At 36.7% G+C, this 23,641-nt stretch overlaps 2 protein-coding genes across 3 annotated transcripts in view; one reads left to right on the forward strand and one right to left on the reverse strand.

The window, feature by feature from the left end:
• LOC127976986 (inositol 1,4,5-trisphosphate receptor type 2) overlaps positions 1-14,036 on the forward strand; it is a 78,424-nt gene extending 64,388 nt beyond the window's left edge. For both annotated transcript variants that reach the window (XM_052581588.1, XM_052581589.1), the window contains 6 exons: positions 404-478; positions 2,962-3,092; positions 3,431-3,596; positions 4,607-4,767; positions 11,025-11,186; positions 13,254-14,036. In XM_052581588.1, coding sequence (XP_052437548.1) covers positions 404-478; positions 2,962-3,092; positions 3,431-3,596; positions 4,607-4,767; positions 11,025-11,186; positions 13,254-13,337 — 779 coding nt within the window. In that variant the 3' untranslated portion in view covers positions 13,338-14,036. The remainder of the gene's footprint in view (positions 1-403; positions 479-2,961; positions 3,093-3,430; positions 3,597-4,606; positions 4,768-11,024; positions 11,187-13,253) is intronic.
• Positions 14,037-17,701: 3,665 nt separating this feature from the next.
• Positions 17,702-23,124, reverse strand: LOC127976987 (sarcospan-like). Its single transcript, XM_052581590.1, has 3 exons — positions 22,228-23,124; positions 20,215-20,301; positions 17,702-19,481 (listed from the first exon to the last, which is right to left on the reverse strand). The coding sequence occupies exons 1-3, from the start codon at positions 22,480-22,482 to the stop codon at positions 19,122-19,124; spliced, it is 702 nt and encodes a 233-aa protein (XP_052437550.1). The 5' UTR covers positions 22,483-23,124; the 3' UTR covers positions 17,702-19,121.
• Positions 23,125-23,641: the final 517 nt, after the last annotated feature.

Raw genomic sequence — 23,641 nt, forward strand, 5'->3', positions numbered from 1 at the left:
TCTCTTTTAGAGCGATGACCACATCTGTGATATATTCAGTTTGTGCATTCATGTACGCATGTGAACATATTTGTGTTTATATGAACACACATGGCCATGTAGCGATGTTGAGGTGAGAGAGGACCTGCTAGCACATGGCACCTGTTGCATAACCCAGCAGTGGCCACACTCCCTTACGTAATCACTTCCTCTGTGCACTGCATCACTGTACAAGCACTGGGGACAGAAAGGGCACACACATACACACGTGCACTGGAATACACCGTTTAATAAAACATTTTTATTTTGTGGCAATACAAAATGTTTGACTCTTGAATTAAGCATATGCTATGAATGTAGATTTTGACCTTTTTAAAAATGAGACCGTATTTAACTTGTGTATATTTTCTTTTTCTTCTTTTAGAGAAGATGAATGTGAAGGAGCCCACGAGCTGTCAGAGTGAGACCTGTTCTAACTCCCCTTTTAGTTCTCACCACGGTAAGTCACCATTTTTACAGTGACCCCAAACAATTTCTGGACACTGAGGCTACACATATAATATATATAGACAAATGCTATAATCAATATAGCAACACTTTCAAGCAAAACATGTCACCATAAGAATCTTGTAAAAAAAAGCTTTTTAATTAAATTTACGTAATGTTAAGTAATTTTTACAATATAAAATGTATTTGGACACCCAAATGGTTTTTAACTGGAGTTTTTTTTTTTTGTTGTTAGTTATTTTACACTGTTGCCACTTGGTTTGATATATTGTGAGGACAACCATGCTTTTTTTTTTTTTTTCTCGTTTTGGTGATTTAGGTGTTACTAAAGTGATACTTTTTAGGACCGTGGTTCACTATATAGATCCATAAACCAAACCATGAAATGGTTTGAGAAGCATGATGTCTCCAGTGTGATTTCCATCCAGCTGTGCTTGTCTATCATTAGGCTGTAAAATCTTGGATTTTAATTGATTTGAGTGTCATATTATGAAGGATATCAAGAATAATTCAGTATTTACTGTGCAGCATTGCAGTTCCTCTTGTGATTTCACCTGCGTCTCACCCTTCAGCTAAATGATCTTTCACAATCTGTAATAGTGGTGACATGTCATGTGATTTGCATGTGCGTGTGTGTTTATGGTTTTCCTAAGTGTTTGTTTGTAAAGGGCTGGTCCTGAGTATCTGTTATAGGGGTTAAGAAGCTGAGTTGACCCGTGACATTGTGTGTATGTGTGTTGAGGAGATGACTCGTGCTTCTTTGTTCTGCTTTGCCCTGTGAGTCTTTAAATATCAACTGTTCTTCTAGATATCAACACGTGCACGTTCTTTCTCTCTCGCACGCTCACCCTCTTCCCTTCTTTTGACCTCTGTGGTCTCTCTATGTCCTTCACTTATTCCTTACTTACCTTTCAATTATCATTTCTTTGATCTCCATGTCTTTCTTGCTTTGTCTTTGTTTTTCTTTATGTATACTGTGTGTGTGTGTGTGTATATATACAGTACAGACCAAAAGTTTGAAAACATTACTATTTTTAATGTTTTTGAAATAAGTTTCTTCTGCTCATCAAGCCTTCATTTATTTGATCAAAAATACAGAAAAAACAGTAATATTGTGAAATATTATTACAACTTAAAATGATAGTTTTCTATTTGAATATGCTTTAAAAAAATAATTTATTCCTGTGATGCAATGCTGAATTTTCAGCATCATTACTCCAGCCTTCAGTGTCACATGTTACATTCAGTCTATCACATGATCATTTAGAAATCATTCTAATATGATGATTTATTATGAGTGTTGGAAACAGTTCTGCTGTCTAATATATTTGATGAATAAAAGGTTAAAAAGAACTGCATTTATTCAAAATAAAAATAAAAATTCTAATAATATATATTCTAATAATATATTTTCTTTACTATCACTTTATCAATGTAACACATCCTTGCTGAATAAAAGTATTGATTTTATTACAAAAAAGAAAGAAAAAAATGACTGACCCCAAATTACTGACCATTGGTGTATATTGTTATTACAAAATATTTATATTTTAAAAACATAGCTTCTTCTTTTTTATTCATCAAAGTATCCCAAAAAAAAGTATCACGTTCTGAAAAAATATTAAGCAGCAGAACTGTTTCCAACTTTGATAATGAACCATCATATTAGAATGATTTCTGAAGGGTCATGTGATAATGATCCTAAAAAATAAAAAGAAAGAAAGAAATTATAATTTAAAGTACAATAAATGTAAAAACAATTGTTTTAAATTGTAATAATATATAACAATATTACTGGTTTTTTTTCTATATTTTTGACCAAATAAATGCAGGCTTGATGAGCAGAAGAAACTTCTTTCAAAAACATAAAAAATAGTAATGTTTCCAAACTTTTGGTCTGTACTAAAAGTTATATATATATATATATATATATATATATATATATATATAAGTGTATACCTTTTAAACTTATATATACTGCATATACAGTGGAGTCCACCTGTGTAAATCTCAAATAATCATTTAATAGAAATAGAGGGATGAATTGATTTATTGACTCAAACAAATGAATCAAATGTATTTACAAAATAAATGTATAAGTAATAATTCAAAATATATAATATGAATAGATAATTAATTTAATTATACAGAATGTTTAGTTATAGTTCTGAATATATTATGTACATATATGCAAATACATATGTAAAAATGTTATAAATCCATATATATATATATATATATATATATATATATATATATATATATATATATATATATATATATATATATATATATATATATATATATATATACATATATATATATGGATTTCTAACATTTTTGCAACATCTAAAGTACTGCTTAGTAAAAATCCTGAATATGAAGCCTTAAATCTGAATATATACATAGTCACAAACGTATGAAACAGTTTTTTTTATCAGTGCCTGTGTATTTTGGTGTGTATGTTCATCCCAGTGGAAGAAGAGGATGAAGATGGTACAGAGCGCGTTTGTGACACCCTGCTGATGTGCATCATTACGGTTCTGAACCACGGGCTGAGGAACGGAGGAGGAATCGCAGATGTTCTGCGCAAGCTCTCTAAAGAGGTGAACAGAATATCATCAACGCAGAACACTCAGACATGAGATACGCCAATAAATCCTCTCCAGCATCACTAATACTGTCAGTATAATCCATGTTTAACACTGTGGAATCTGCAGCCATCTGTACATCATGCTTTTACAGACCCCTGCATTCGGCTCTACTCTCTCTGAGCATATGTCTTTATGCTTTGAAGCATTGCAAAATCAGTCGCACCAGCTTCAAAGGGTCTATTTTAGGGATGACTTTTTGAAAAAAATTGCTTTTAGAGATAAAACAGTATATAAAGTATACATAACGTGTCAGTATATACAACTATAACTCCCTTACTGTTGCTCCTCAGGAGCCCATGTTCCCGGCACGCGTCGTGTATGACCTCTTGTTCTTCTTCATTGTCATCATCATTGTGTTGAACCTCATCTTCGGTGTGATCATTGACACCTTCGCTGACCTGAGGAGTGAGAAACAGAGAAAGGAAGAAATTCTGAAGACGACCTGCTTCATTTGTGGTATGTCTTGTTTGAAGGGAACATATTTTGAGAGACGGGATTAGTAAACAGAGGTTAGCCAGTCATAACAGTGATCCTTGCTGTAAAACATAAAGATATCTAGCTGAATTTAAAAACTTCAAAATTAGTTGCATGTATGTGATTTATTAAAAACGTCCAAAGATTCATTTTTTTTTCATGTGAATCTTTCCACTGAATCAGTGAATCCTAGGTATGATTCTTTAAGAAATGGGTATGAATTAATTAATGAATTATCCTGTTAGTACAAATGAATATCAATTTGAAGAATCAAATTGATCCCAAAAATTGGTAATCCTTGAATAAGTTGAGTGCTATAATGAAGCATAATATTTCAGTCTACTCCACATGCAGAAGTTACTTTATAGTTAAAGTAGCAAAAACGGTTATTCATTAGGGATAGAGTGAGAGCAGAAAATTGTCCAATAAAGCTAAATTATGAGGTCCAATGCGCTGCAGAGTTTAGCTTCAAACCTGATCAAAATCACCTGCATGTGATTTTCTAATGTTCCCAAAGACATTGATTGGCATTGATTAGCATGCTTGGGTGTGTTTGATTAGGGTTAGAGCTAAACTCTGCAGGAAAGTGAATTTCAAGGTCCATATTTGAGGATCCCTGATATAGCCCTTTTTAAAACAGCTCATTTCAACATTTGCACAGCCTCAAACATCTTAGAATGGCTTGGAACTAGCCAGTGGGGCGACTCTCAGCAGATGTCATGCCCTGTCACATTCTGTTACTCTGACTGCCTTTGAATTTGTGTATAAGGACTGTGACAGGGCTTTTTATTTGATAGATTCAACTATGATCATGGTGACGTTTAGTCCGCTAAGGAGGGCATAAAGTTTATGTTGGAGTATAACTGATGTGGGAGAAAGTTTTATAGTGACTATAAACAGTGGAATACCATGAATAAAATGATTGATTTTGATAGACCGAGTGGGCTCCTTCTTTGAAGAACTTTTCATTTTTATGATCTGCTCCTCTTTAGGCCTTGAGAGAGACAAGTTTGATAACAAGACCGTGTCGTTTGAGGAGCACATCAAGTCAGAGCACAACATGTGGCACTATTTGTACTTCCTGGTCTTGGTGAAGGTGAAGGACCCCACTGAGTACACGGGCCCCGAGAGCTACGTAGCCCAAATGATTAAGGTTAGTTCATCATCTCATTTGGTGCCATGACCCCTAAAATGTGTTTGGATACGTTCTGGTTGTCGTGTTCATGGTTAATGTGTATTTACTCTGATGGGAACACCTGTGTGAAACTGTTTTCATACATCAACTATTACTTACCACACCAGTTGGTTAAATGTAAATAGGGAAACTTGTTTCCACCATGTGAAAAAAGTCATGATCATAAACTTAGAACCGCAATTCTGAGATAAATTTGCAATATGGAGAAGTCCAAATTAAGACTGCAGTTGGATTACGTTACGAGAATAGTCAAAATTGTGAGATGTAATTTTAAAATGTAAATTCAGCTCTCAATTCTTAAGAGTTGTGAGATGTAGTGACTTATAACTTGTGATTGTGATATACGTAAATTTGTAGTTTTGAAACAGTCAATGTTGTGAGATAATCACAGTTGCCTTTTATATTTTTTGGTTTTGTGGCAGAAAAAAGCTTTCATATAGTACATAAAGACAAAAAAAGTAGTTATAAGAAAAGCATAATTTGATTTACATAATTCTCTTATGTAATGCAGTGAAATTCAGACATTTCAAATGTCCATATACTTCTTTGGACTCAGCTGTATGTTCATCAGCTGATTTAGTTTCAGGAATGTTGTTTGTTTCGTCTCACTCAGTTATGTCTGTGCCTGTATGTCTGACATCATTTGACTTTCTTGTTTTAACTCCAGTTGTAATTCATGAGTGATTAATTAACAATGTGTCAAATATATGTCTTTTACTTCATGAATAATATGTTTATGAATACTAAAACACTTAATTGTACAGTTAATATAATATAACTGGATTCTTGTTTGCATTGTCATTTTAGAACATTGTTAGCAGGGACAAACCAAGGACTGGCTGGGAAAGTGTGTGTGTGTGTGTGTGTGTGTGTGTTTATATCTCTGTCTCTGACTTGGAGCAGAGTGTCATCAGTAGACACCAGTAAAAGGAGACTTCCTTTAATTAATCAGATGAGCTTCCTTAAAATAAGAGAAAGACTCCCTAGATGGAGTTCCTAAAGTTTGTGTGTGTGTGTCTGTGTGTTGTTTGTTTATATGTGTGTGTGACCTTCTGTTTCTGCTGGTATCTCAGAGCATACTGAAAGTAGTGTAGTAATTAGAACCCTTGTTAAGAATGCTTCCTCTTTATAATAATGGGCAAATGTTCATAGTGGAGGAGAGGAGAACAGAAGTCTGTGTGGTTTCATAAAGGAAACCAGTTATGTTTTGTGCAATAATGAATATTGCACAAGAAAACTGTTTTAAATGACTAGACACATATAGAATTTGCTCAAGTTTTATTGTATTTAAATACATACATACAATTTTGTGGCAAAAAAACCCGCCATTGGTACTGCTGCTAAAAAGCCGCATGAAGTATTGAAGAGAAAATATAATAGTTGATTTGTTTAAAGGGGTCATATGCTATTTCAAGTTTTCCTTTCTCTTTGGAATGTTACAAGCTGTTCGTGAATAAAGTTGCAAATACTAAAATCTCAAACCCAAAGAGATATTCTTTATAAAAGTTAAGACTCATCCACACCCTCCTAAAACGGCTCGTTTAAATGCCCCCACAAGACTACGTCACTGTGTGGGAAGATTTGCATACCACAGCCCAAATGTTCACACAAAGAAAGAATGTGTAACTTTTATTCTTGCTGTAGTATTGTTGCTGCTGCCGCCATGTCATGGAGACGCTGTTTCATTGTAAAAGTGAAACTACTTTGTTTGGTCTTCCAAAAGAGGACACAACTAGAAATCAGTGGTTGAGTTGTATTTACAACACTGTTACAGAACAGTTCAACCCAAATATTCAGATAGGTGCAGGACATTTTACAGAGGACAAGTAATGTTTCCTGGGAGAGTAACCTATAATGCAGACTGTTCTAACTCACAGCCTGTAAGTATGTTTTCATGTTTGAAGAATTTGCCACTGATGATTCAAACGTGAGTTTTAGCAGTTTAGAGTAGCGCTTATTGTTTGTCATTTCTCCAATCAAAAATGCAGACGTGGTTTTATGTTTACGCTGCATGATGCAACGCATAAAAAGACAGTTAAAGTCATTATAATTAGTAAATGTGTCCCCACTGGATGCTACAAATCCCTCGTTTATAATGAGTTTTATTGCTTTTGTCAATATGGTGACAAAAGGGGTGTAACAACATTTCCGTCAGACGCATGAGATATTCGGCCAATCACAATGCACTGGATAGCTGACCAATCAGAGCACACCTCGCTTTTCAGACCGATGAGCTTTGTAAAAGTTGACGCATTTCAGAAAGTCGGGGCATAGAGGAAAAACAATAATGTACAGTATATGGAAAATATGTTTTTTTTATTTTTTATTAAACAACATAAACACTTTTCATTACACCAAAAACACAAAGTAATGTTCTTTTTTTAGCAACGTCATATGACCCCTTTAACATTATTTTTAACTGCACATAATTGCCATACTTTTACTTTTTGATAAGCTGAAAAGGGCCGAAGGTTGCCCATTTTATCAGCCTGGCCAATAAAAAGGCATGTTAGTAGACAGGTGTTTGTATCCTGTGGAAATCTACAGAGCTTTCTGCAGGCCCAGATTCCATGAAGCCCTACTGATGACACACAGAGTTCTATTAGTACTATATGAACTAATTAATGTGAGTTGCTGCAAACACAAGGGCCCTCATTAAAGCTGAGATGGGAGAGATGAGGCATGGGTGACGCATAAATAACGCTGGTTTAGTTTGTTCTGTCTCATACAAGGATCTTCAGCTTTTCTAGTATAGCAGGCAGCAGGAAACAGTACCTGAATGCAAAATACTACAGTCTAGCTTTTAAATGATGTGTGTGTGTGTGTGTGTGTGTGTGTGTGTGTGTGTGTGTGTGGACCCCAGTCACCTGAAAACACAACTTATGCAGATCTCTGCAAACCAGCTCACGCTAGCTTCACTGCTTGTATTCAAAGAGAAGAGTGCAGCACAGAGTTTCATCTGCAGGTTTACATCAAAGCAGGTGTGTGTGTGTGTGTGTGTGATTATCACTCACAGGCTGCTGGAAAGAGTGCGAGCAGGTACTGCAGCAGTCACAGCATTATGTAACCCATCTCAAGTGGCCTGCTATTAGCTCAGCCTATCCTCACACGTGCTTTCCTGTCCCACACACACACGCACACACACACACACACACACACACACACACCTGCTATGCCGCTCATTATCACACAGTGAGTCAGGCATCTCCTTGGCAACACCATCGTCATGAACCGTCGGCAGGAACGAGAATAAAAAAAACTCATCGGCCTCTAGACTTGTGATCAATGCGAGTTCAAAGGTCACGTATTCACCATTGGATTTGCTTCTCGTGTGTGTGTGTGTGTGTGTGTGTGTGTGTGTGTGTGTGTGTGAACGGAACTGCAGGAGTGCATGTGCAGTGGCCAGCCACGCTAATCAAACTGATTATTGCAATCTTGCTGCTATTTCCAGAGCCGGTTTGATGGCAATGCTCTGAAACCACCTTTCCATTATAAAACAGCAGCTTTATGGTGATGAGAGCTGAGGACACGTGATCGAACGATTTATGCTGTCTGTCAGATGGGAAAAGAAGTTTAATGGCACTTTAATGACAGCTCAAACACCTTTCCCACACGCAAGTCTGCAGCGGCGTTAATGCTGAATGCTGAAGCGTATATGTGTGCATGTACTTTTGTGAAGTGTTAGCTGCTACGTTATAAGGTGCTATTTGCGATTAGTGTCATTCTTTGACGGTAAAATATTTGTGTCTATCTTAGTTGCAGGTTATTTTGCTTGTTTGCATACACTATTCAGAGGTTTGGGGCTGGTAAGATTTTTTAAAATGTTTTTGAAAGAAGTCTCACCAAGCTGCATTTATTTGAGAAAAATACTGTAAAGATTTTAATATTGTGAAATATCCTAACGGTTTTCCATGGAAATACATTTTAAAGTGTCATTTATTTCTGTGATAGCAAAGCTTAATTTTCAGCAGTCTTTAGTGTCCCAAACCTTTTAACAGTAGTGCATACTGAATATATGAATGTTAATATTTTTCTTGCCTCAATCGGGAAGGCCCTTATCACTGAATGTTCAGTGTTCATTAATCATGTATAATATAAGTTATGATCAGTTGACCCTGACTAAACTCGCTCAGTGGTGTCCAGCTTTCATGCCCCTCGCTCATAACGGTCATAATAATGATGTTTTCTTGTTTGTTAGATTTTTAGCCCCCTTTGTATCCTTCGTGAAAAATGGAGTGGGTCATGAGACTCAACCCCTCACAATCTAATCTCTGTTCATCTGTCCTCACTTCACCTATGTTTTCCACATCCTTTAATTTTTTTTTTTAGATTCATAATGCACCATTCCCTGGAACCAATAAGCAGCTAATTCTAATTTTCCATTTCTTCATATTAAAGATCCCATTGCAAGCTTCAGCAAAACCGGACTGCTCTTTTCCAGCGAGATTTGATGTGAATGTGTGCTTGACCTTGTTCATGTGCCTGCTTCTTAGAAGAGCAGTGTGTTTTTCCAGTGTGTTTTTCTTGGAAAGCCTCATTCCCTATTGTATAGCAGATAAAAGCACTGTGTTCGAATCAGAAGATGCGCATGCCCAGGTGTGTCACCTCGTGAGCGTGTTTCATGATTGTGTAAGAGAAGGCAGTCTTTTCCCACCTCTAAACATATCCTGAAACTCTGTGCACCTTGCAGTGCTCCCGTCAGGCTGACTGTGAAAAGCACCTTACATAACTGTTGTGATGAGCCACCGCTCTCTTAACCCCCCCCCCCCCCATCTCACACACCCCAGACTAGATAAACTCATATATACACACTAATCACACACACACTCACACACATAGCAAATTGTAGAACGCAAACAAATATCGTGTATGTGAGCTACTGTGTGGGCACACATGCTTTACAAACAGAATGACTCACTGTTATTATCTAAAACACAAAAAAACTGCAGTTCATTTGCATGACTACTTCCTGTTTCTAGAGCTGTCCCTGCATCCAGGCATTTAAAGTGTCCAGATTTACCAGCTATATGCTTTAGCCTTTGAAGGAAAAAGCTTGAGGGAGTTTCAGCACACTGGCTCATATTTATGAGCTTGCTTTTGCATGTAAATATGGGTCGTGATGATCAACTTTGTCATCCATGCTCTAGTCTAGTTAGCACAAAGCAATTTAATGTTGACATCTAATATGAATAGATTCCTCCATGCAATGAATTTGTGTTCTGATTAATTAAACTTTGTACGTTGGGTCAGAAAGTTCTAATACTTTTACACTTTTAAGACTTTTACATTGTTAAATAAAAATCTATTTATGAATTTCCATCAACCGATTTTAAGTGACTAAAATGTAGTTTTTTCCTCTAGTGATGAGCTATGGTGATGGATGTTCGTAGGTTTACGTATGTTGCAGCCACCGCACTTGCTATTATTTTTAAACAAAAGAGACAGGCATGTGAAGCAGTGCGGAGAGACACTTCTGGGACGCTTCCGAAGCATGCCGCAGCGCAGCTGGTATAAACCATCATTGCTTAGAGTGGCCAGTGGTTGTATCAGAGCCATAACGCAGTGTAAAAAAAACAAAAAGGGATTATCCACACATTAATGGCAAGGAAAGTGCTTTATACTTTAGAGCGGCCACATATGAGGTGTTTCTCAGAGGTTATATTACATTGATCATGTGACTTTTACTTACAGCAGGTGACACATAAATGCAGAAAAAATTGTTTTGCGATTTATATTCATTTTTCTAATTGCCTTTTTGTGATATATGGGAGTTTTTTGCAAAATGTACGCATTTGCATTAGACAAATTTTCAATTCGCAATTTCAGTTTATGCAATTTGAAGGCTAATGGAAATGCAGCATCACATGACCCTTTAGAAATCATTCTATTATGCTGATTATCTTCTCAAGAAACATTCCTTATCAATGCTGAAAACAGTTGTTGCTTAATATTTTAAGCAGCAGAAACTGTGATTAAGTAGACGTGGAAACCTATTTGTTTTTTCAGGAGTCTTCAATGAATATAAAGTTCAAAGGAATTAATTAATTTCAAAAAAAAAAAAAAGCTTAATGAATTGAATGGTAATGTAAATGTGTAAAATCCAGTATGTCTGAAAGAAAAATTTGTCTGCTACAAAATAGTTACATTCTGTTTCATTTATAAGATGTTTGGAACGTTTTCCAGGTGACATTTCACGTCTCTTTTTCCCCCTTCAGGAGAAGAATCTGGACTGGTTTCCACGGATGAGGGCCATGTCTTTGGTAAGCTCTGAGGGAGAGAGCGAACAGAACGAGATCCGATTGCTGCAGGAGAGACTGGAAACCACCGTTGATCTCGTGGCTCAGCTGTCTTCCCAGCTGTCTGAGCTTAAAGAGCAGGTAACATACAGCAATGCGACACCCGGGTTTCACAGAGCAAAACAGTGTTTCTCCTCACAGGGCCTCTGAAGTGTTTACTATTAGGCCCTGCTGTGGAAGTGCGTCAGAGCAGGGGTGGGGCGGTGCCCCGGGGTCATATGGATGTTCCGGCTGTGCTCCGCTGTGTCGGATCACTGCCATCACCTGCCTGACCCACATGTGATTCCACACAAACAGTTTAACCGATTCACATGACACAGGGAGAGGGAGAGCTTTGGGTTCTAATGGGATGATGTTAGAAAGAAAATGCTGCCCAATGGCTCATTTTTTTAAGTTCCTCACTAAGGTCTGAATGTTTGTTTGACCTTAGACTTCAGATTTGAACTGTACTCGCACGTAAACACACAGAAACTGCACAGTCATTGGGAATCGGCACTGATCCAAACCAGTGAGCTTGAAACAGTGGAACCAGAACTTTTGACCACATCGTGGTGCCGCTCACATCCTCCAGCGGTCCTTCTGATTCCAGCCGGTCACGAGGAGCGGGCTTACTGTAATTCTCCTGGCAGTGCTAGATGTTAAATAACTTATTAAAGTGATTTCTTCTCCGACAGCCAGGCCTAATTAAACAGATCCTCCTCACCTCTCAGCTCGAGCCAGGCTGAGTTCCAGCTCAGACGCGGTAGGCGAAATCCAAACTTGTCATGTGTTCAGACAAACAGGCTCTCTCTCTCTCTGATTCAGTGTAGCACAGTGTGTTCCTCCTCCGTTTTCTTGCTAGGGCTGTTTACTTGAAAGTTCCTTCTCTTTGTCTGGAGTGGCCATGAGGTCAAAAAAAGATACATGTTTAAAGCCAGTGTTTTTGGGAAAGTAAAAAGTGACCCATGGAATGAGAGGTTGTTTTGATATTGCTGCAAATGACACAATGTTGTAAAGGAACAATTCAACCACAAATGAAAATTGTCATTGTCAAGTCCTATCCTTTTAAACAGACTTCACGTTGAGAGTGAAGAAATTACACTCTAAAATGGTTATTATGGAGGCAACTTGAATAATTGTGTCTGTGCTGTCACATTGGTAAAATTTCACAGTGAAAAAAAAAAAAAACATTGTTTAATGTCAGTAGAGTTGCTCAGAAGTCACTTTCAAACCAAGCAGCTTTCTGTTGGTCAATACGGCAGATTATTGAAAATGACTTGAAAATGAATAACATTTGCATAAACATTTTCAAACTGAATAGATATTGCCCACAAAATCATAAATGTAAATAGTGTTAGCTTTGGTTACTAGAATTTTATTGTTAAAATGTATCATTTACAGATTGATTGACCGTTAATTTACTGTTAAAATTCTAAATTTACAGTTAAAATATTTACAATATACTGATACCAAAAAAGCCACATGATTCAATCTATTTAATCTATCTATTTTTACTCATAAATTACATTAAGGATGTTTTTTTTAATTTCTTCTGGAAAAATATAAAAAAAAATTGAAATATCAAATAAGACTGTGTTTTATATATTTTGGTTTGGAAAAATAATATTATGAAATGATTGTATACAGCTCAGTGAATTATTATTAAGACTATTTTAAATCTTGTAACATTTGGGATTGCTATGAATATATCTTATATTGCTATGAATATAACATATGTGGTGCATGGTGTCAGACACAAATATAAAACACAAATATACATAAATATAAAACACATAAAGCAATAAACATTCATTCAACATTAGATGACTTAAAGACTTAAAACCATAATAAGCATATCTGATAAAACTAAGATGAAATGTGAGCTGGTACACAAATGACTTGTTTTTCACTTCTCAAAACAGTATTTTACTGTAATATTATCTGATTAGAGCTGTAAAAAAAAATTCAGTCATATGATAAGTAAATATTACATTAACCAATTAACAGTTTTGGCATTTAGCAGCATTTTACAGTTTTTACTGTTAAAATAACTATTATTATTTATTTATTTATTTATTTGGAGCTGATAGCTGATCATTTTAAGCTGTGATCTGATGCAACTGAATTGGCTTCCCTGTTTTACGTGTGTGTTTTTCTGCACTTGTACAGATGACAGAGCAAAGGAAGAATAAACAGAGACTGGGCTTCCTGGGCCCATCACAGGTGAACCATCAAATTCCCCCTGCACACTGAGGACGACCCATCGCACCTCTCCACACACACACTCACACACAGATGCTGATGTTCACAGCACGGACAACACTACACTCATGGTGATATCACACTTTACATCATGACATGACGGTTGTCCAGTTAGATCCTGCTTTAATGAGTGTCGTTTTCTAAGCGTTTTCTCATTTAGATCGTATAGACGGATTACGTTTGGAAATATACTGAGTGTGTTTGTTTGGAAAATCATGACCCCTGTGCGTATGAGGGCTCACATCAGATGACTCAAACAGTCTTTGGAAGGGCTGACTGAATTTTTCTTTTTTTTTCTTTTTTTTTTTTTTAAGTTTCAAGTATTAACTCCTTTACATTTTAATTGTCCTGTCCAACTGGAGTATTGCTGTAATTCAAGGAGGACTTCAGTCTGTGAGGGAAATACTGGAAAGATAAAGTGCCTTTAAACAATTTAATAGTTTTTTATAATTCAAACTCACAATAACTTCAATGAAAGATGTAAGACTGGAAATATTATTATCTCATAATCAGACAATCATGTGCCTTGGAATCTGTTAGTGTCACCTTCTACGAAGACCTAAACGCTAGTCTTAACTCTTAAATGATGATCATTTTTATTATGTATTTTATGTTGGAGATGTTTCTAGCATATTTGTGCTTGCCTTATATAAAGTTGTACAGAAAATAATAAAGAATGTATATTTGGTATTACAGTGGTTACTGTGACTATTCTTTAAACCATTTAGAAACTCTAAGGTTTAGAGGGTTAAATTATGTGAAACCATAGAAGCAGTCCTTTTTTGGGATATTTAGGCATCTATGCAAGGATTGAGAATATCAAAGATCATTTTATAAATGATGAATATGTATTTGTTGTGTCCGCACTGATTGCTGATACGAGGCAATCTGTTTTCAGATCTGTGTATAGAGTTCAGATTTACACAAAAACAGTGGATTTAAATCAGACATGCAGCATTATACTGTAATTTTTGAAAATACTACAGAATTGCCACATGATCCTTCAGAAATTATTCTAATATGCTGATTTGGTGCTCAAGAAACTTTTGTTATTATCAATGTTGAAAAAAGTTGTGCTACTTAACGTTTTTGTAGAAACTAACCGCAATTGTTTCAAATATAATTGTTTTTCTAATATTATATCAGCTTGGCCTATATTATTATAGCTATCAGCTTTTAATTTCACAAGATGTTGATTGATGGACTGAAGTCGTGGATTATTGTGATGTTTTGGACTTCTTTCATTCTGACGGCACCCATTCACTGCAGAGGATCCATTTGTCAGCAAGTGATGTAACTGAGGGTGTGTAAATTTTCAGCAAATGTTATTTTGGGTAAACTTTTTATTTAACCTATAGTAGCCTACTCTTGTTTTTGGGTACATGATTCAGTTTAACTACGTGAGATTGTGAAGACTCACGTCTGCTCGTGCCTTCACTCGGGCACAAGTTAAAATTAGCCCCTGACGGCTCCATTATAGCCCACAGCTGTCACTAAGCAGGGGAAAGTCCAGCATGTCTGGAATGCTCCATCAGGGAGGAGAAGACCGTTGGATAACTGCCACTCTCACTTACTGATCACTTATCCGTCGGCAGGCACGTCTTTACATAAAACAGGAACAATCAAAAATAGAAACAAATGTCATGGATATTGACCTTATGTAACCCCGCCCCTTTTTAGCTCTGTGTTTGTCGGTTGTTGTTTTTTCCGTTTGTAAGGCTATTTCCAATTTTCCAATGTAATCTAACCAATTTATGAAGGACCCGCTCGTATTTTTTGCTTTGAACATTACTTTTTTTAACTCTACATAGATACACTTTACTAGCTAATGCCAAGTTCACACTGCACGATTTTAGCCCTGATTTTCACTCGCCGACAGGTTTTGCGAAATCTCTGACAAATGTCTGAAATCGGAGGCAAATCTGTAGGCCTACTCATTCACGTGAGTGACAGTCATGCAGTGTGAATTATCAAAGACGCGATCTGAGCAGATGTGTCGCCGACCCCCGTGAAATATTTGGCATGCTAAATATCTGGACCTGTCGGCGAATCAAAATCCTGCTGTGTGAAATGAGCTCTGACTGAAAAACAATACATCGGCGATGACCTGCAGCCAATAAATCAGCATATCGGTAGATTTTTGCATTAGAAAATAGACATAGGCTACAGTTAGGCTATGAATTATAAATTAAACATAAAAGGGGGCTAGGATTTTTCCTGTAAATCATATTCTTCTATAAATGAAATTATTTCATTTGTATCACTTTGAGGGCTTTTGTATCATCAAGAAACAAGCTCATTGTAAAATGCACAAAACGTTATGTTTCACTTTCGGGTACATTTCTGTAGGCCTATATAAAAATTTCCCAGCAGAAGTAGGCCCCTGTTGTTAACAACGAATCTTTGTTATTGTTTGTTTGGGGAGGAGTCCCGCAGTGTGTAATCTCCTGTCGCAGCAGATGAATGCTATATCCCTATAGTCTTACAGTGTGAAAACAACAGTGATCCAATGATTTTGAAAATCATGCAGTGTGAACTCGGCATAAATTACTCTGACAGCAATGTCATACAGAGCTACCACACAAATGGAAGTTCAAAGACAATATTCTAAAGATAATGACGTGCTTGTTTCGCTGGAGAATATGGTCAATAGCAGTTATTCAATGGTTTATTGTGTCATTTATACTACATAAAATTCAGTTTTCCCTCAGCGTGCATGTTGATATTTGAACAGGTATTCCATCGATATATCGTCCCGAGTTCGAGTCCCAGCCAGGGTTGCAAGGTTTTTTTTTGTTTTTTTTTACAACAAAACCTGCCCAATTGTTACTCAAAACTAGCCCAGTCTTGTTTCGAAGTGGATCCTCTGATAGAATTAGCATTTCAGGGGCTAAATATCACGTTATTGGGGTCGCTTAAACAGACGGACATGAAAAACCACCCAAGTGCCAAAAGTAGCCCAATTCCGCAGATTTGGCAACACTCTGGACCTTTTCCGATCCTTTCCACTTTTTGCCTCCATCGTTTCATGTCATTGAAATGCCCTATTGCAAAAAAAAAAAAAAAAAAAAATTTAATTGCTTTTAATGATGATCAGATTTGACCCCCCCCCCCCTTCTTTCTCACAGTTCAGTCATGCAGGTGTGCAGTTGAACAACATCCTGCATAAACACACTCATAAACACGCTCATTAATCTAAATATACCACCCTCCCTTCCTTCTTTCTGCATGTGATGGGTCTGCATGTGATTGTGCGTGTTGTTGTCATGCTGGTTGGTCAGAGAGCAGATGAGATCTGTCACATGAGCTCGTATCTGAGCAGCGAGAGATCACCCCTGCTGCACTCTTTCCTAAAAGCACTGCAAATCAAGGGGGGTTTTTCATTTGACTCAGCGTTCCTGCTTAATTTAATAGTGTACAGAGTGACTCGCTGAAGTTCTGCTGCAGAGACTGAGGAGATCTGCAAGAATATATACAGGAATAGTTCACCCAAAAATTTTAATTATGCCATTTATGCATCCTGATGTGATTCCAAACCCATTTGACATTATTCTGTGGAATGCAAAAGATGTTTATCTAAAATGTTCATGCTGCTTTTTTCCATACAGTCAAAGAAAATGGTGACCATATCAGTCTTTCTTTTTTGGGCTTCAGCCAATGGTCACTATTCACATTACAGAGCCACAAACACTACCGTTCATTTTTTTATTATTATAATTATTATTAAATTAATAAATACTTTTATTCAACAATGATGCATTAAATTGATCAAAAGTGACTGTAAGGACTTGATTTATATTGCAAATTAAAAACTTTTTATTAATCAAAGAATTACGGAAAAAAAAAAAACAATGCTTAGTGCAACATTTTTAACACTGATGATAATAATAAGAAATGTTTCTGGGGGAACAAAATGATTTCTGAAGGGTCATGTGACACTGAAGACTGGCGTAATGGCTGCTGAAAATTCAGCTTTGCCTTTAGAGGAATACATTTTATTTTAATATATATAGAGAACCGTTATTTAAAATTTTATTAATATATAACAATTTTACTTTTTTACTGTGTTTTTGATAAATCCTAACTTTTGAACGGCACTGTACAGTATTGGTCACAATAAACTATAAAATTGAACAAACCTTATTTATTTTAATAATAAACAAACGTTTAATATGTTAAATTATTATTAGTATATTATATTCATTATTATTATTATAATTAGATTACATTTACATCATTGTGGATCCAAAGATGGCATATTTGTGATTGCTTGAAAACAAGAGAGAAACACACAAGTATAAAATTCAGTAAATAATATTTAAAGGACATGCAATTGAATGATGAAGGAGAGAAGGTTATGTAAATGCCTTTTAATAGAAATCAGCTCAAAGGAAAGATGAGTCATACAAAGCTTACATTTATGGGTGTTTTTTTTTTTTCATGTTCCATCTCTTCCAAACACCAGACTGAAGGTCTCTTTAAAGCAACAGACTCTTTTAACACCTCAGGCAGCTCTCTTCCTGTTGGCAGTGTTCAGATCACTCAGTTGTATTAATTTGGTTTACAAGCGTCATTGACAAGGACTTAATGATAACAAACAGAGCTTTTTGGTTTGATTGTCAGGCTTTACATTTGCTCAATTTTCACCTTGCTACAAATTTAAAAAATGCAATAGACCAAAAAAAAAAAAAAAAAAATTAAAGGCCATTTGCCCTTGCATTGCATGAATCTGGAGGCAATGACCTGCTGTTTGTCAAAGTCCCCCTTTGAGTTCCCCCGTACCCTGACTGACTGCTGTTCACTGGCTGCATGAACTGTGACTTCAGTCCACAAGCCTGTCCAGCCTCGTCACTGCAAACACCGATTATTTCTGACTGCTGTGTACAAAGTGCTTTTTGTTTTTAAGTGCTCTAAACAGTTCTTCAGGTAAAGCAGTACTGTATTCTATTAATTGATATGTTATATTTTAGAAATCATGTTTCATCTAAGAAATATTAAAGAGTGTTGCTTCTGTATGTATTCTCATGAGTGTTTAATATGGCTTATTAATAAACTAGAAGATCAATAAAATCAGATTTGTAGGTCTAATAGTTAGAGACCAATATTTTACTTGATTTTGCTAAAACATGCATTCAACAATAGATAATGTTTCACATAATAAAAATGCAAACATGAAAATATGAAATCTAATACAATACACTGTATATTGCATAATTGTACAATATTTTAATTACCCCAACAGTAATTGAACAATCAGGAGTTTTGTCTCAGAAACAATGAATGCACCTGAAGTTAGAAAAAGGTCAATTTGTGAATAATTGCATTTTAAACGTGTTTTGCTATTTTTTGACTGCGTAACATTTAATGCTGGCAGTTAGAGGAATTTTTAGGCATGGCATCGCCACATCAAGAACAACCACAACAACACATTGTGTCGCTCATTTTTCTAAAATGTCATGTCTCGTTTTGTGCCATTTACTGGTTTTATAAATAAAAAGACTCTCCTTGGCAGTGGTGTAAAAAGTTCACTTCAACAAGTGGAAATTTTCAAACAGCCAATGTAGAAAGCTACAATAATGCTAAAGGTTGCATAAAACTTTCCAAAATTTTATAATATGGCAATTCAAACACAGAGTCATTCGGCTGCTTTGATAAAAGGTCACATGGCATAAAACTCCCAGTGGGGCAGATATTGCAGCAAACAGTTTCTTCCCTAAAGGCACAAACACTCCCAGGCTCCACATGTTTACTTCTCCAGAGAAATCTCTCAGTTCCCTAAACTTTCTGCCAAGTCTGGGCAGAAGGAGATCCCGTCTGTAGCCCAGCGAAAAACACCTGGTACCTGTGCTTCCATATGAGGAAGGCTCCCACCAGGCAGACGATAGCCTGAGCCAGGTTCAGCACCATCTGCAGAAGGTAATACATGGGTAGAGTGCTTACGATGGCACTGCAGGCTGTCACACCGCTGTAGGAAAAAGTGCGGGCGATGGGATCCTCAGGGTCCAGGGTACACGTACAATGCTCCCCCATTTCCTTGCAGCTGTAGCTGTTAGTCAGGGCATAATGGTAGCACTGGAAGGCGATGACCACTGCGGAAATGACCAGCCCCATCGTGCACAGAAAGAAGTACAGGAGCTGGGCAGAAGTGAGAGAGCTGTTACAGTCATCTGTGGTGATTAAGGCAAGGTGCCGGAAATCAGATTTAAATAGACTAAAATGCCTGTACTTGCTCATTTAAAACCAGCTCAATAATCCTACTTGATGACTCAGGAATGTTACTGCCAATGTCAACTGGTCATTAAATATAAAAAATATGCCTACAGAAACAGTTGAAAATGTTGATTTTGTCATTAGCACTCTTGTGAAACACAAAAGAAGATCAGAATCAGAACCCAGAACATAACAATGATCTTAAACCTAAATCTTTTTATGAATGAGCAATGAAGTGTAGGTCACATGATGACACTGACAAAATGTCAAATGAAGTATGTCTGGATTTTCATTCATATTCAAGACAGACATGCTGATTCATATAGAGCTTATTTTTTTAATGCTCACAAAGTAACTACTTTCAAAATAAGTATACCTTCTCAGAAAGCATGTAATTTCGTATACAGCCATACTTGAATGAAACCATCCCAATTAGCCATTTTATTCGATTCAAGTCATGATTCAACTTCAACTTTAAACGTGTCCAGAAATTTTTATTTTTTCAATACAGTGTAAATTGACCATTGCTGGATAACGACTACATTTTTACCATAGAATCCCCTGCTATCCGAGCTAAGTCGCATCTCTACATGTTTTTAAAGCATTTACAGATGAGGAAAATCTTGGTTCATCCAAAAAATGCTTTCATTTTTTTTACCTTTACAATAAACTGAGCTGATGCTCTTTCATCAGGCACTCTGGTGATGCAGAAGAGGATGAATCCCAGCAGAGACACCACAATCATCTGCAAAACACAACGTAGAGTATTTTTATAGAGTACTGCAGTGATGACATTTTTTGTAGGCCAACCCAGAAATTAGCATCACCCTGATTCCCTTGACATTTGTGTATTGGCTTTTGGACTATTGAATAAAATGAGCTCTGTGACTATGACGTTTAGGACACATTTTGTTCATCATGATAACATTCACAAATGATCACAACTTTTGAAGCAATAAGCATACCACAATCACAAGACTTTATATATAAACAATATATAAACTAATCATACATGCTAATCAGGTTTTAATAGGCCATTTGGAGGGTGATCACCATGATCATGTGCATCTCAGAGTCCATTGTTGCAAAATGTTGTCATTGTTGTCATGAACACATACCAGAATACTGGGTTGCTCTAATCTCATTTGCAGTGCAGCAGACCTCCTATGTCCTCTGCGTCTGCCAGGCTTGTTATGAGCCAAGCATAGCCCTTATTGTAATCAGCATTGTGCAACTCAGCATTGAGTTGTCATCTGATAATATATTGACTGCTGTTGCAAATCGAATAGCTTGACCCCCCCCCCCCCCCCCCACCAACCTCCAAGATAACTTAATCTTTCATGCTTTTTATCTCACACTTTTCTCCTCTGTCCCTCTCTGGGTTTTCCCCGCTCCTTTTCTCAGCATGATTGGAGTCTTGTGACTAACGTGTGGTATCTAATTTGATTGTTTTTCCCAGGATCTAAGGCAGAGAAGTCTTGGTGACCTCAGTGTTTTTCTCCAGGAACAGCAGCACTGGTCTCGTGAGGGCTGAACTTGAGAATGTTCTCTGCTCTACCTTATCGCTCCAATTATATGTGCATCCATTAATTTAAATGTTTATCTAACATAGCGATCTCATAAAACTTTGTTTTATTGCCATAATAGCTAATGTTTTACCCAATAAAACAGTTCTATTTTGGGTTTGTGTGGCATTTAGAATTAAACCGAGACTACATTTCGGATTTTGTTGAATGTAGGTAGCAAACACGATTCAAAATTGCAAACTTAAATAAAAATGTAAAGAAATTCAAATGTAATTTTTTTATTTTTGTTACACAAAAGATTCTCTTTTTCACTTTATCACCTCGTTTAATTAGCGCAGGTATTTGTACTTCTTTTAGTAAATGATTGACCATAGGCCTGTATAAACCTGTACAAATTGAGAGAGAGAAAAGACCTAATCTAAGGTTTGGTGATGATATAATGTAGCACTCACAAGCTATTTGTAAAAGACCAGTTATTTTTTGGCTGGTGGCAATGCCAATTTAGAATTAACAAGCATTAAGTAATGTACTTTTTTATGTAAGCACATGAGAGAAAAAAAAGGATGCTTGCAAAGTTATCCTTGTGCATGTTTCAGCCCTGTTTTGTTGTCATTCGGCCTACGTGACTGGACATGCATGTCTGCACAGAGGGATGGTTTTCAATCTTTTGAAGACTTGTTTTCTATTTATAAAGGTACAGTTTGTTCTAACTCTCCAGTGATTTTCAAACAAACATACAGCTGTAGCATTTTTAGTAGTCTTTTTATCTATGGAACCTGTGTTGTTTTTAAACTTAAAATATTATTATTTTTTTGTTACAGACTTAAATATCACAACTGAGCAAGCAAAATCTAATTTCATTAGCATATGAGCTTGTATTTTTTTCCAGATTTGCAATATGACACCCTCAGTGATGATTCTCATAACAGCTTTAAAACTTATGAGTCTCTTTAGGGATGTATTCATTGTTCTCACTTATGTAATTTTTGGACATGCATGCATGCTCTCTGTAACATTGTTTATGTATGCTTATGTACAGTCTGGCAGTGTGGCCGATGGATCTGATATGAGACGGCCTCATGCATGGCCCAAAAAGAGTAAACAAGGCATGCTGGGAGTTGAGGGAGAAGCAAAAGGAAGCTTACAATGATGCCGGCCCAATGGGGCGTCTCCCTGGCCAGCAGAGAGGAGCTAATGGCAACCATGAGGAAGGCCACAACAGCTACTGCGATGCCCAGCAAAAGCTGTAACAGAGCGACCAGCAAAGGAAAGCGGCAGCCACAACACTTTTGGGCTTCCTCCAGCACTGGGCTTCCAGTTTCTGCTTGTCCCTTCTTCTCCGTGCCAGCATTTGCATTGCCTTCTCCAGCCGACCTCATCGGACTCGTCCCCGACCCCATAATTCCTCCTGTCTCGTGATGAGATTCTTAATCTTCCTTTGAGGCCGACTGGACGTTCTTGCACTCGTCCTCTATCTGTTTGTCCTTCCTTTTCTTTCTCGTCTGCCGTTTCTTTTGCTACCTTTAGCTGGACTGTTCCCGTGCCCTTCCCCTCACTCCTCACTGGAGGCTTCGCTCCCTACGCGATACCTGCTTTTCGGAATCAGAAAGTACTCTGAACTAATATGGAAAACATTTGGAGCAGATTCCACAAGAGCCACATATAGAGCACCGAAGAGGAGATGGAAAGGAGGGAGGGTTGGAAAGGGGAGGGAAGACATAAAGGGGGACTCCAACACACGACAGCTACCAGTCTCCCTGAAAACTAAACAGGAAACATGGATCTTACAGAGCAGAAACAGTTTTTGTCTCTGGCAAACATGTGGGCGAGTGCTCGAGTCCTGCCAAGCTCCTGCAACACACTGTGTAATCTATTCATAACAGCCTGGAGTCAGTCACATGATTTTGATGAAGTTACGTGACCTGTGGGCATGTGAGCGGGTTACAGTTAATCTCTTATGAATATTATGAGAGAAAGCAGAAATGCTACGTGTTCATTTCATTTTTTGTTAATTATGGAAAGTCATTAACCACATGCAGGGCATGTTTCTTATAATGAATATGTCTGTATTCACCTAGAGCTTTTGTAAGACTCAATTTATATTTTTTACATGCTGGAAAAACTCTGATTTATAATCTCATAATGGTTTCATCTGCTAAAGCCTTCTGAAGGATGGATATTGATGGAATGTGGTATATTTTCAGTCAGACTATTCTATGTGCTTTTGTGTTATGTCACACCTCGTATCAGATGGCATGAATAGGCAAAGCAATCTCAGTACATTTAGATGTTAGTTCAAGCTAAACATGCTGCACAGAAATGTTATTATAATGCTGCAAATAAATTATTTGTCATAAAATATTTATCATAAATATTTTCTTAGCAGTTTGTTGATCTACGTAAAGAACAATTATAATTTTTTACAATTTAGACTAGCAGGCAAAGTATTTACCAATCTTTAAAAAGATGTTGCCTATTTAAAAATATATTGACGAAATATACTGTGCAGGTACATGTTAAATGTTTATAGAGATTACTAAAAAATAAAATATTAATAAA

This window comes from Carassius gibelio, chromosome B18 (assembly GCF_023724105.1).
Source record: "Carassius gibelio isolate Cgi1373 ecotype wild population from Czech Republic chromosome B18, carGib1.2-hapl.c, whole genome shotgun sequence".
NCBI lineage: Eukaryota > Metazoa > Chordata > Actinopteri > Cypriniformes > Cyprinidae > Carassius > Carassius gibelio.